This window comes from Salvelinus namaycush, unplaced genomic scaffold, assembly GCF_016432855.1.
Source record: "Salvelinus namaycush isolate Seneca unplaced genomic scaffold, SaNama_1.0 Scaffold197, whole genome shotgun sequence".
Classification (NCBI taxonomy): domain Eukaryota; kingdom Metazoa; phylum Chordata; class Actinopteri; order Salmoniformes; family Salmonidae; genus Salvelinus; species Salvelinus namaycush.
In genome coordinates, this window is record NW_024058752.1 from 216,079 (window position 1) to 230,869 (window position 14,791).

Sequence of the window (14,791 nt, forward strand, 5' to 3'; positions counted from 1 at the left end):
TATCCTCCGTGTACAACGTAGAACACCAAATAATGCATGCAGAGCAGAATTAGGCCGATACCCACTAATTATCAAAATCCAGAAAAGAGCCGTTAAATTCTACAACCACCTAAAAGGAAGCGATTCCCAAACCTTCCATAACAAAGCCATCACCTACAGAGAGATGAACCTGGAGAAGAGTCCCCTAAGCAAGCTGGTCCTAGGGCTCTGTTCACAAACACAAACACACCCCACAGAGCCCCAGGACAACAGCACAATTAGACCCAACCAAATCATGAGAAAACAAAAAGATAATTACTTGACACATTGGAAAGAATTAACAAAAAAACAGAGCAAACTAGAATGCTATTTGGCCCTAAACAGAGAGTACACAGTGGCAGAATACCTGACCACTGTGACTGACCCAAACTTAAGGAAAGCTTTGACTATGTACAGACTCAGTGAGCATAGCCTTGCTATTGAGAAAGACCGCCGTAGGCAGACATGGCTCTCAAGAGAAGACAGGCTATGTGCACACTGCCCACAAAATGAGGTGGAAACTGAGCTGCACTTCCTAACCTCCTGCCCAATGTATGACCATATTAGAGACACATATTTCCCTCAGATTACACAGATCCACAAAGAATTCGAAAACAAATCCAATTTTGATAAACTCCCATATCTACTGGGTGAAATTCCACAGTGTGCCATCACAGCAGCAAGATTTGTGACCTGTTGCCACAAGAAAAGGGCAACCAGTGAAGAACAAACACCATTGTAAATACAACCCATATTTATGCTTATTTATTTTAACTTGTGTGCTTTAACCATTTGTACATTGTTACAACACTGTATATATATAATATGACATTTGTAATGTCTTTATTGTTTTGAAACTTCTGTATGTGTAATGTTTACTGTTAATTTGTGTTGTTTGTTTCACTTTTGTGTATTGTCTACCTCACTTGCTTTGGCAATGTTAACACATGTTTCCCATGCCAATAAAGCCCCTTGAATTGAATTGAGAGAGAGAGAGAGAGAGAGAGAGAGTAGGCAGCCTGCCATAGGTTGAGAAAGGCCTCCGTAGGCAGACCTGGCTCTCAAGAGAAGATAGGGTATGTGCCCACTGCCCACAAAATGAGGTGGAAACTCAGCCGTACTTCCTAACCGCCTGCCAAAGGTATGACAATATCAGAGAGACATATTTCCCACAGATCACACCGACACAAAATGTGAAAATCTATGTTTGATTTGTTAACTCCCATACCTCGACTAACCTGTACCCCCGCACATTGACTCTGTACCGTAATACCCTGTATAAAGCCTCCACATTGACTCTGTACCGTAACACCCTGTATATAGTCTCCACATTGACTCTGTGCCGTAACACCCTGTATATAGCCTCCACATTGACTCGGTACCGTAATACCCTGTATATAGCCTCCACTTTGACTCTGTACCAGTACCCCCTGTATATAGCCTCCACATTGACTCTGTACCAGTACCCCCTGTATATAGCCTCCACATTGACTCTGTACCGTAATACCCTATATATAGCCTCCACATTGACTCTGTACCGTAACACCCTGTATATAGCCTCCACATTGACTCTGTACCGTAACACCCTATATATAGCCTCCACATTGACTCTGTACCGTAACACCCTGTATATAGCCTCCACATTGACTCTGTACCATAACACCCTGTATATAGCCTCCACATTGACTCTGTACCGTAACACCCTGTATATAGCCTCCACATTGACTCTGTACCGTAACACCCTGTATATAGCCTCCACATTGACTCTGTACCGTAACACCCTGTATATAGCCTCCACATTGACTCTGTACCGTAACACCCTGTATATAGCCTCCACATTGACTCTGTACCGTAACACCCTGTATATAGCCTCCACATTGACTCTGTACCGTAACACCCTGTATATAGCCTCACTCCTGTTATTATACTGCTGATCTGTTATTTTTGTGTTCATTTCTTACTTATCTATTTTCTACGTAACACTTATTTTTATTAAAACTGATTTGTTGGTTAATAAGGGCTTGTAAGTAAAGCATTTCACTGTAAGGTCTACACCTGTTGTTTTCGGCGCATGGGACAAACAGACATTTGATTTGATATCTGTTAGGCGAAATACCACAGTGTGCAATCACAGCAGCAAGATTTGTTCAAAACAGGGCAACCAGAGGAGCACAAACAACATAGTAAATAAATAAATAATAAATAAATCCCACCAATACTTCTGTGTTTAGTTAACTATTTACACGTTGCTAAAACACTGTAGCTGATTATAGAACACTTGACAAACTGTTTTAGAGACTGACAGACAGGGTCTGGTAGTGCTCCAGTCCCAGCAACATCAAACTGTTTTAGAGACTAACAGACAGGGTCTGGTAGTGCTCCAGTCCCAGCAACATCAAACTGTTTTAGAGACTGACAGACAGGGTCTGGTAGTGCTCCAGTCCCAGCAACATCAAACTGTTTTAGAGACTAACAGACAGGGTCTGGTAGTGCTCCAGTCCCAGCAACATCAAACTGTTTTAGAGACTGACAGACAGGGTCTGGTAGTGCTCCAGTCCCAGCAACATCAAACTGTTTTAGAGACTGACAGACAGGGTCTGGTAGTGCTCCAGTCCCAGCAACATCAAACTGTTTTAGAGACTGACAGACAGGGTCTGGTAGCGCTCCAGTCCCAACAACATCAAACTGTTTAGAGACTGACAGACAGGGTCTGGTAGTGCTCCAGTCCAAACAACATCAAACTGTTTTAGAGACTGACAGACAGGGTCTGGTAGTGCTCCAGTCCCAGCAACATCAAACTGTTTTAGAGACTGACAGACAGGGTCTGGTAGCGCTCGAGTCCCAGCAACATCAAACTGTTTTAGAGACTGACAGACAGGGTCTGGTAGTGCTCCAGTCCAAACAACATCAAACTGTTTTAGAGACTGACAGACAGGGTCGGGTAGTGCTCCATTCCCAGCAACATCAAACTGTTTTAGAGACTGACAGACAGGGTCTGGTAGTGCTCCAGACCCAGCAACATCAAACTGTTTTAGAGACTGACAGACAGGGTCTGGTAGTGCCCCAGTCCCAACAACATCAAACTGTTTTAGAGACTGACAGACAGGGTCTGGTAGTGCTCCAGTCCCAGCAACATCAAACTGTTTTAGAGACTGACAGACAGGGTCTGGTAGTGCTCCAGTCCCAGCAACATCAAACTGTTTTAGAGACTGACACACAGGGTCTGGTAGTGCTCCAGTCCCAACAACATCAAACTGTTTTAGAGACTGACAGACAGGGTCTGGTAGTGCTCCAGTCCAAACAACATCAAACTGTTTTAGAGACTGACAGACAGGGTCTGGTAGTGCTCCAGTCCCAGCAACATCAAACTGTTTTAGAGACTGACAGACAGGGTCTGGTAGCGCTCGAGTCCCAGCAACATCAAACTGTTTTAGAGACTGACAGACAGGGTCTGGTAGTGCTCCAGTCCCAACAACATCAAACTGTTTTAGAGACTGACAGACAGGGTCTGGTAGTGCTCCAGTCCCAGCAACATCAAACTGTTTTAGAGACTAACAGACAGGGTCTGGTAGTGCTCCAGTCCCAGCAACATCAAACTGTTTTAGAGACTGACAGACAGGGTCTGGTAGCGCTCGAGACCCAGCAACATCAAACTGTTTTAGAGACTGACAGACAGGGTCTGGTAGCGCTCCAGTCCCAACAACATCAAACTGTTTTAGAGACTGACAGACAGGGTCTGGTAGTGCTCCAGTCCCAGCAACATCAAACTGTTTTAGAGACTAACAGACAGGGTCTGGTAGTGCTCCAGTCCCAGCAACATCAAACTGTTTTAGAGACTGACAGACAGGGTCTGGTAGTGCTCCAGTCCCAGCAACATCAAACTGTTTTAGAGACTGACAGACAGGGTCTGGTAGTGCTCCAGTCCCAGTAACATCAAACTATTTTAGAGACTGACAGACAGGGTCTGGTAGTGCTCCAGTCCCAGCAACATCAAACTGTTTTAGAGACTCAGACTGGGTCTGGTAGTCCTCCAGTCCCAGGAACATCAAACTGTTTTAGAGACTAACAGATAGGGTCCGGTTGTGCTCCAGTCCCAGCAACATCAAACTGTTTTAGAGACTGACAGACTGGGTCTGGTGGTGCTCCAGTCCCAACAACATCAAACTGTTTTAGAGACTGACAGACAGGTTCTGGTAGTGCTCCAGTCCCAGTAACATCAAACTATTTTAGAGACTGACAGACAGGGTCTGGTAGTGCTCCAGTCCCAGCAACATCAAACTGTTTTAGAGACTGACAGACAGGGTCTGGTAGTGCTCCAGTCCCAGCAACATCAAACTGTTTTAGAGACTAACAGATAGGGTCCGGTTGTGCTCCAGTCCCAGCAACATCAAACTGTTTTAGAGACTGACAGACTGGGTCTGGTGGTGCTCCAGTCCCAACAACATCAAACTGTTTTAGAGACTGACAGACAGGTTCTGGTAGTGCTCCAGTCCCAGCAACATCAAACTGTTTTAGAGACTAACAGACAGGGTCCGGTAGTGCTCCAGTCCCAACAACATCAAACTGTTTTAGAGACTGACAGACTGGGTCTGGTAGTGCTCCAGACCCAGCAACATCAAACTGTTTTAGAGACTGACAGACTGGGTCTGGTAGTGCTCCAGTCCCAATAACATCAAACTGTTTTAGAGACTGACGGACAGGGCCTGGTAGTGCTCCAGTCCCAGCAACATCAAACTGTTTTAGAGACTGACAGACAGGGTCTGGTAGTGCTCCAGTCCTCCCTGTCAGAATAGGAAACACAGGCCTTGGAAAGCATACCAACTCCTGTAGAAATGGCACAATGGTTGTTTTCTGTAAACTAATTTAAGAACACCTGCTTTCTCCATGACATAGTGAAACCAGGTGAATCCAGGTGAACACTATGATCTCTTATTGACGTCATCTGTTAAATCCACTTCCTATCAGTGTAGATGAAGGAGAGGAGACGGGTTAAAGAAGGATTTTTAAGCCTTGAGACAATTGAGACAATTGAGGATTGTGTATGTTTATCAAGAACGGTCCACCACCGAAACGACATCCAACCAGCCTGACACAACTGTGGGAAGCATTGGAGTCAACATGGGCCAGCATCCCTGTGGAACGCTTTCGACACCTTGTAGAATCCATGCCCTGATGATTTGAGGCTATTCTGAGGGCAGAAAGGGAGGTTACAACTCAATACTAGGAAGGTGTTCCTAATGTTTTCAGTGTATGAGGTATGCCATCAGCCAGTATGGTAGGGCTACTGGTCATTACTGATAAATAGCAGAAATGCTCTTTCATAATGTATCTCAACATCCATAAATCCTGGAGATCAAGTCCTGTCATCAAACAGGTAGACACAGCTCACAGAGATTGCATAAGAGTTCTCATGAATGAACAAGGGGTATATTCAGAAGGAAGAAACGTTTTGGAATGAGCAGGGGTATGTTCAGAAGGAGGAAACGTTTTAGATTGAACAGGGGTATATTCAGAAGGAAGAAACGTTTTGGAATGAGCTGGGGTATGTTCAGAAGGAGGAAACGTTTTAGAATGAGCTGGGGTATGTTCAGAAGGAGGAAACGTTTTGGAACGTTCAGATAGAAATAACTAGGTAGAACAAACATGCCTCTCTGGCATGTAGAATAAGGAATAACATCAGCTCATGGTATTTCAACTGCAACGTTCAACAACGTTTGGCAACTGAATGTGGCCCTGCTCTAAATTGCTACCCTTTTTTGGTGGCATATGCTCCTAAAATGTTTGCTGTGCAACCTGCATTTTTGATTTCGGTAGCTACAGTAGCACCATTTTGCCTAAAACAATATTCACACAAAATATAGCTGTGAGCAGCAATGAACGGGGTTCACATTCTTTGGACACAAGATCTGTTGGATAACAAAGCAAGCACTCTATCATGTAGGAACTGTCTTCCTTTATGTACAATTAGTGAAAGCCATGTTTATCTCTCAATACCAGAAAACATCTGCTTTTTGATTTATCAATAACTCAGCCATCTTTTGACCAATCCCTTTTTCTCAAACTTAAATTAGGTAACACTTTATTTGGATAGTCTATGTGTACATGCTCTACACACTATCTACTAACCCTAACCTTAACCCTAACCCTTATTCTAATCCTAACCCTTATTCTAATCCTAACCCTTAATCTAATCCTAACCCTTATTCTAAACCTAACCCTTATTCTAATCCTAACCCTAACACTAACTTTAACCCTAACCTTTATTCTAATCCTAACCCTAATCCTAACCCTAACCTTAACCCTAACCCTTATTCTAATCCTAACCCTAACCTTAACCCTAACCTTTATTCTAATCCTAACCCTAACCCTAACCCTAACCTTAACCATAGCCCTTATTCTAATCCTAACCCTAACACTAGCCTTAACCCTTATATATTGGAGGAGTAGGAGTTAAAGATGAGAAGGAGGTAGAGGGGAGGAGGATGTAGAGGGGAGGAGGATGTAGAGGGGAGGAGGATGTAGAGGGGAGGAGGATGTAGAGGGGAGGAGGATGTAGAGGGGAGGAGGAGGTAGAGGGGAGGAGGTAGAGAGGAGGAGGAGGTAGAGGGGAAGAGGAGGTAGAGAGGAGGAGTTAGAGGGTAGGAGGAGGTAGAGATGAGGAGGTAGAGATGAGGAGGTAGAGATGAGGAGGTAGAGAGGAGGAGGTAGAGAGGATGAGTTAGAGGGTAGGAGGTAGAGAGGAGGAGGTAGAGAGGAGGAGGTAGAGAGGAGGAGGTAGAGGGTAGGAGGTAGAGAGGAGGAGGTAGAGAGGAGGAGTTGGAGGGTAGGAGGTAGAGAGGAGGAGGTAGAGAGGAGGAGTTAGAGGGTAGGAGTTAGAGGGTAGGAGTTAGAGGGTAGGAGGAAGAGAGGAGGAGGAAGAGGGTAGGAGTTAGAGGGTAGGAGTTAGAGGGTAGGAGTTAGAGGGTAGGAGGTAGAGGGTAGTAGGAGGTAGGGAGGAGGAGGTAGGGAGGAGGAGGTAGAGAGGAGGAGGTAGAGAGGAGGAGGTAGAGAGGAGGAGGTAGAGAGGAGGAGGTAGAGAGGAGGAGGTAGAGAGGAGGAGGTAGAGAGGAGGAGGTAGAGGGTAGGAGGTAGAGAGGAGGAGGTAGAGAGGAGGAGGTAGAGAGGAGGAGGTAGAGAGGAGGAGGTAGAGAGGAGGAGGTAGAGAGGAGGAGGTAGAGAGGAGGAGGTAGAGGGTAGGAGGAAGAGAGGAGGATGTAGAGGGTAGGAGGTAGAGAGGAGGAGTTGGAGGGTAGGAGGTAGAGAGGAGGAGTTAGAGTGTAGGATGTAGAGAGGAGGAGTTAGAGTGTAGGAGGTAGAGAGGAGGAGGTAGAGAGGAGGAGGTAGAGAGGAGGAGGTAGAGAGGAGGAGGTAGAGAGGAGGAGGTAGAGAGGAGGAGGTAGAGAGGAGGAGGTAGAGAGGAGGAGGTAGAGAGGAGGAGGTAGAGGGTAGGAGGTAGAGGGTAGGAGGTAGAGGGTAGGAGGTAGAGGGGAGGAGGTAGAGGGTAGGAGGTAGAGGGGAGGAGGTAGAGGGTAGGAGGTAGAGGGTAGGAGGTAGAGGGTAGGAGGTAGAGAGGAGGAGGTAGAGAGGAGGAGGTAGAGGGTAGGAGAGAGAGGAGGAGGTAGAGAGGAGGAGTTAGAGGGTAGGAGGTAAAGAGGAGGAGGTGGAGAGGAGAGGAGGAGGTAGAGAGGAGGAGGTAGAGAGGAGGAGGTGGACCCAACAAGTAGTAATTAGTGCAGTGGATCAGGAGGGAAGCTAGGCTCCCTTGTCTGTGTCTTTATGATGAGAGAGGCTCTGTCTTGGCATGCTGCTCACGAACGTAATACAATGACATATTTCACTTGGAAAAGCATCCAATCAATAAGGCTATCTTTCCTGTCTTTCCATCCTACTCTCTCTCTCTTTTCTCTCTGAAACGGCTGAAAGAAGTAGCTCTATGATATGGGGGAAGATTAGTATTAGGACATGGACAAATACACTATCCAGGTTGCACTTCCCCAGGGTGCAGCAGAAACCTTGTCCAGATTTTGAGCCTGATTGATAATCACATCAGGTGCTGCCAATTAGGGTGATGGTCAGCCAGTGTCCCCGCTGGAAATGAGGCCACCACACATAGACTGGGAATCACTAGGCACTGTAATAATGGAACACTGGTCACTGTAATAATGGAACACTGCCCACTGTAATAATGGAACACTGGTCACTGTAATAATGGAACACTGGTCACTGTAATAATGGAACACTGGTCACTGTAATAATGGAACACTGCCCACTGTAATAATGGAACACTGGTCACTGTAATAATGGAACACTGGTCACTGTAATAATGGAACACTGCCCACTGTAATAATGGAACACTGCCCACTGTAATAATGGAACACTAATCACTGTAATAATGTTTACATGTTTTGTATTACTCATCTCATATGAATATACTGTGTTCTATACTATTCTACTGTATCTTAGTCTATGCCGCTCTGACATTGCTCATCCAAATATGTATATATTCTTAATTCCATTCCTTTACTTTAGATGTGTGTGTATTGTTGTGAGATTATTATTGCTGCACTATTGGAGCTAGAAACACAAGCATTTCGACTACACCCGCAATAACATCTGCTAAACACGTGTTTGTGACCAATACAATTGTATTTGGTTTTGATTTAATTTGAGGCTGCTGGTTGGTTTGGTGGTCATGAGGCTGCTGGTTGGTTTGGTGGTTATGAGGCTGCTGGTTGGTTTGGTGGTCATGAGGCTGCTGGTTGGTTTGGTGGTCATGAGGCTGCTGGTTGGTTTGGTGGTCATGAGGCTGCTGGTTGGTTTGGTGGTTATGAGGCTGCTGGTTGGTTTGGTGGTCATGAGGCTGCTGGTTGGTTTGGTGGTCATGAGGCTGCTGGTGGGTTTGGTGGCCGTGAGGCTGCTGGTTGGTTTGGTGGTCGTGAGGCTGCTGGTTGGTTTGGTGGTAATGAGGCTGCTGGTTGGTTTGGTGGTCGTGAGGCTGCTGGTTGGTTTGGTGGTAATGAGGCTGCTGGTTGGTTTGGTGGTCGTGAGGCTGCTGGTTGGTTTGGTGGCCATGAGGCTGCTGGTTGGTTTGGTGGCCGTGAGGCTGCTGGTTGGTTTGGATGCCATGAGGCTGCTGGTTGGTTTGGTGGTCATGAGGCTGCTGGTTGGTTTGGATGCCATGAGGCTGCTGGTTGGTTTGGATGCCATGAGGCTGCTGGTTGGTTTGGTGGTCGTGAGGCTGCTGGTTGGTTTGGTGGTCGTGAGGCTGCTGGTTGGTTTGGTGGCCGTGAGGCTGCTGGTTGGTTTGGATGCCATGAGGCTGCTGGTTGGTTTGGTGGTCGTGAGGCTGCTGGTTGGTTTGGTGGTCGTGAGGCTGCTGGTTAGTTTGGTGGTCATGAGGCTGCTGGTTGGTTTGGTGGCCGTGAGGCTGCTGGTTGGTTTGGTGGCCATGAGGCTGCTGGTTGGTTTGGTGGCCGTGAGGCTGCTGGTTGGTTTGGATGCCATGAGGCTGCTGGTTAGTTTGGTGGTCATGAGGCTGCTGGTTGGTTTGGTGGTCGTGGGGCTGCTGGTTGGTTTGGTGGCCATGAGGCTGCTGGTTAGTTTGGTGGTCATGAGGCTGCTGGTTGGTTTTGATGCCATGAGGCTGCTGGTTGGTTTGGTGGTCATGAGGCTGCTGGTTGGTTTGGTGGTCGTGAGGCTGCTGGTTGGTTTGGTGGTCGTGAGGCTGCTGGTTGGTTTGGTGGTCGTGAGGCTGCTGGTTGGTTTGGTGGTCATGAGGCTGCTGGTTGGTTTGGATGCCATGAGGCTGCTGGTTGGTTTGGTGGTCATGAGGCTGCTGGTTGGTTTGGTGGTCGTGAGGCTGCTGGTTGGTTTGGTGGTCGTGAGGCTGCTGGTTGGTTTGGTGGTCGTGAGGCTGCTGGTTGGTTTGGTGGCTATGAGGCTCCTGGTTGGTTTGGTGGTCGTGAGGCTCCTGGTTGGTTTGGTGGCCATGAGGCCTTTAGTTATGGTTCTGAGTCTTTAGTTTAGGCAGGTCTGTTTGTAATATTTATGTTTCATTTGGACATAATAATAATCCGCTTGGCCGACCAAGAGGTGAAGACAGAGCTGGCTCTGAACTCGGTAAGTTGCGATATCCTGGGCACGTGCATCCAACATGGTCCTCAAACGCTGATTTCTCACATAAATTCAACCATTCATTAGCCAGTGCTACAATATTAGCAGGCTAGTTATTGGGTTCCTAACACTGCTGTACATACTGTATGAGACATCTTCTGTTTCTCTCTCAGGTGGATCCTTTTGGATGGGTAACTCTCCCTGATCATCCCTCAACCCCGCCCCATCTGAGTTGACCCCTGACCCCTTTCCTACAGCCACCATGACATCGACCTCATGGCCGCAGCTTCTGGCCTTCAAGCTGATCTCTCCACCCAGCGACCCTGGGAGTCCAGAGTGGATCTTCAGCTGTGACGAGGAGATAGAGCGTCGTTATGAGATCGTTCCCTCTGTGGTCTGCTCCATGTGCTGCCTCTTTGGCATCATATACTGCTTCTTTGGTAAGACAATCACACTGCTACTACGGGTACTAGTGGTACTAATGAAAAGGAAAACCTGCACTCACTGGAATACTTTTGCAGTTTTAATGTATTTTAGAAGCAGCAGAGGTCAACAAAGGGCTGCTTTAAACGTTGACGAAGGCTTTGGCCCGAAACACGTCCATTTGCTGACCTCTGCTGCTGTTTTAACATACTCTGCCTAGAAGGCCAGCATCCTGGAGTCGCCTCTTCACTGTTGACGTTGAGACTGGTGTTTTGCGGGTACTATTTAATGAAGTTGCCAGTTGAGGACTTGTGAGGTGTCTGTTTCTCAAACTAGACACTCTAATGTACTTGTCCTCTTGCTCAGTTGTCCGCCGGGGCCTCCCACTCCTCTTTCTATTCTGGTTTGCGCTGTTCTGTGAAGGGAGTAGTACACAGCGTTGTACGAGATCTTCAGTTTCTTGGCAATTTCTCACATGGAATAGCCTTCATTTCTCAGAACAAGAATAGACTGACGAGTTTCAGAAGAAAGTCTTTGTTTCTGGCCATTTTGAGCCTGTAATCAGACCCACAAATGCTGATGCTCCAGATACTCAACTATAAAGAAGGCCAGTTTTATTGCTTCTTTAATCAGAACAAGTTTTCAGGTTTGCTAACATAATTGCAAAAGAGTTTTCTAATGATCAATTAGCCTTTTAAAATGATAACTTGGATTAGCTAACACAACGTGACATTGGAACACAGGAGTGATGGTTGCTGATAATGGGCCTCTGTATGCCTATGTAGATATTCCATTAAAAATCAGCCGTTTCCAGCTACAATAGTAATTTACAACATTAACAATGTCTACACTGTATGTCTGATCAATTTGATGTTATATTAATGGACAAGTAAATTAGCTTTTCTTTAAAAAACAAGGACATTTCTAAGTGACCCCAAACTTCTGAACATTATTCTACATGAGCAAAACCCCACTATCTATGTTGAAATGCTTTGGACAGCCTTCCTTTCAAGGGAAGTGGTAAATCTATAACTGTTTAGTACTTTTCCAAGGAGAAGGAGGACGAAATGTGACGATTGACCTCTGTCACAGAAGCTAAAGTCTTGCCTCCGGCTCAGGGACAGCACCCTCTATTGGCAGGTCAACCTCCAGCACCTCCACTAGAGACCGCTCCACCTGGCTCAGACTTGCCAACGGATTCCTGGCTCGGTAGGCATCTGCCCAGCGCTGCCACGGCTGTGGGAAGTCCTTGATGATGCACTCAACGAGCTCAGCAGCCGCCCAGATCTGGTCGTCCTTGACATTCAGCCAGCACCACCGGTAGTTAGCAGCATCCTGCAACTCCTCTGCCACATTGCTGACCTCCATCTTGGAGAATTTCCCAGCAAATCCTCACTGTGACGGTGGTTTTAACCATTTTGGAGAATAATATCCCACTTCTGACGCCGTTTGTGAGAAAGACCGAGCGAGGCTTTTTATCAGCAACCGTGAACATAATACCAGGCTCTGAAAATATTTTCAATAATTACAAAATAACAAAAACCGGGTCAAAGAGCAACAAAGAACACAAACTGAATCATGAATACCTCTATCAAAAGAAAAGCCATGTTTCAATCACACCTGAACCCGGCAGCGTGCTATCCTAACCCTGTAAGTCTCTGTCTAACAAAGACATGACAATGCTTCATTTAGCAATACTCATGTGACAGAATGCATCACAAACCTTACCAATCACCTAATTGACAATACAACTTCAATAAAGGTATGAAAAAGGTGTACAACCACATTCAGGTAATATATTCACATGATCAATATCCTCACGTCAATAACAGTCTATAAATGTGCTTCTCATAATAAACCGGTGTTATTAAATCTCTGGAAATACATAATCAGGCAAGACTTTAGCTTATGTGACAGGATAATAAGATAATAGTCACACTAATAAAGGACAAAGCATGCTACTCTATATATATCAGCTGTACGTGGTTTTCTCTACATAACTGCCATCACTCCGTCTGTCTGTCTGTCTGTCTGTCTGTCTGTCTGTCTGTCTGTCTGTCTGTCTGTCTGTCTGTCTGTCTGTCTGTCTGTCTGTCTGTCTGTCTGTCTGTCTGTCTGTCTGTCTGTCTGTCTGTCTCCCTTTATCTCTCTCTCTCCCTCTCTGTCTCCCTCTCTGTCTCCCTCTCTGTCTCCCTCTCTGTCTCCCTCTCTCTCTCTGTCTCTATAAGTACTCCCTTGACAGTTCATTATTTAAAGGAATAAGTGCTATAAGGTATAAGCGTCAGTGTTCATTGTTATAAGGAGTTGGAAAACCAGGTCAACTCAGCTGTAGCAAATGTCAACGTATTATTCAACCTCCCTCTCCAACCCACTCAACACTGCAGAGTACAGCTTCCCTCTCCCAACCCACAATGCACTGCAGAGTACAGCTTCCTCTGTCCAACCCACTCAACACTGCAGAGTACAGCTTTCCTCTCCAACCCACTCAACACTGCAGAGTACAGCTTTCCTCTCCCAACCCACTCAGCACTGCAGAGTACAGCTTTCCTCTCCCAACCCACTCAACACTGCAGAGTACAGCTTCCCTCTCCAACCCATAATGCACTGCAGAGTACAGCTTTCCTCTCCCAACCCACTCAGCACTGCAGAGTACAGCTTTCCTCTCCCAACCCACTCAGCACTGCAGAGTACAGCTTTCCTCTCCCAACCCACTCAACACTGCAGAGTACAGCTTCCCTCTCCAACCCATAATGCACTGCAGAGTACAGCTTTCCTCTCCAACCCACAATGCACTGCAGAGTACAGCTTTCCTCTCCAACCCATAATGCACTGCAGAGTACAGCTTCCCTCTCTCCAACCCATAATGCACTGCAGAGTACAGCTTCCCTCTCTCCAACCCATAATGCACTGCAGAGTACAGCTTCCCTCTCTCCAACCCATAATGCACTGCAGAGTACAGCTTCCCTCTCTCCAACCCATAATGCACTGCAGAGTACAGCTTTACTCTCCAACCCATAATGCACTGCAGAGTACAGCTTTCCTCTCTCCAACCCATAATGCACTGCAGAGTACAGCTTCCCTCTCTCCAACCCATAATGCACTGCAGAGTACAGCTTTCCTCTCTCCAACCCATAATGCACTGCAGAGTACAGCTTTCCTCTCCAACCCATAATGCACTGCAGAGTACAGCTTCCCTCTCCAACCCACTCAGCACTGCAGAGTACAGCTTCCCTCTCCAACCCACTCAGCACTGCAGAGTACAGCTTCCCTCTCCAACCCACTCAGCACTGCAGAGTACAGCTTCCCTCTCCAACCCACTCAGCACTGCAGAGTACAGCTTTCCTCTCCAACCCACTCAGCACTGCAGAGTACAGCTTCCCTCTCCCAACCCACTCAGCACTGCAGAGTACAGCTTCCCTCTCTAACCCACTCAGCACTACAGAGTACAGCTTTCCTCTCCCAACCCACTCAGCACTGCAGAGTACAGCTTTCCTCTCCAACCCACTCAGCACTGCAGAGTACAGCTTTCCTCTCCCAACCCACTCAACACTGCAGAGTACAGCTTCCCTCTCCAACCCATAATGCACTGCAGAGTACAGCTTTCCTCTCCAACCCACAATGCACTGCAGAGTACAGCTTTCCTCTCCAACCCATAATGCACTGCAGAGTACAGCTTCCCTCTCTCCAACCCATAATGCACTGCAGAGTACAGCTTCCCTCTCTCCAACCCATAATGCACTGCAGAGTACAGCTTCCCTCTCTCCAACCCATAATGCACTGCAGAGTACAGCTTCCCTCTCTCCAACCCATAATGCACTGCAGAGTACAGCTTTACTCTCCAACCCATAATGCACTGCAGAGTACAGCTTTCCTCTCTCCAACCCATAATGCACTGCAGAGTACAGCTTCCCTCTCTCCAACCCATAATGCACTGCAGAGTACAGCTTTCCTCTCTCCAACCCATAATGCACTGCAGAGTACAGCTTTCCTCTCCAACCCATAATGCACTGCAGAGTACAGCTTCCCTCTCCAACCCACTCAGCACTGCAGAGTACAGCTTCCCTCTCCAACCCACTCAGCACTGCAGAGTACAGCTTCCCTCTCCAACCCACTCAGCACTGCAGAGTACAGCTTCCCTCTCCAACCCACTCAGCACTGCAGAGTACAGCTTTCCTCTCCAACCCACTCAGCACTGCAG

General features: G+C 46.9%; 1 protein-coding gene across 1 annotated transcript in view; it reads left to right on the top strand.

Moving 5' to 3' along the window:
- The first annotated feature begins 10,432 nt into the window (after positions 1 to 10,432).
- The window catches only part of LOC120037893 (transmembrane protein 198-B-like), a 19,933-nt gene continuing 15,574 nt past the window's right edge, over positions 10,433 to 14,791 (top strand). Inside the window, exon 1 of the mRNA XM_038983857.1 lies at positions 10,433 to 10,610. Coding sequence (XP_038839785.1) covers positions 10,433 to 10,610 — 178 coding nt within the window. The remainder of the gene's footprint in view (positions 10,611 to 14,791) is intronic.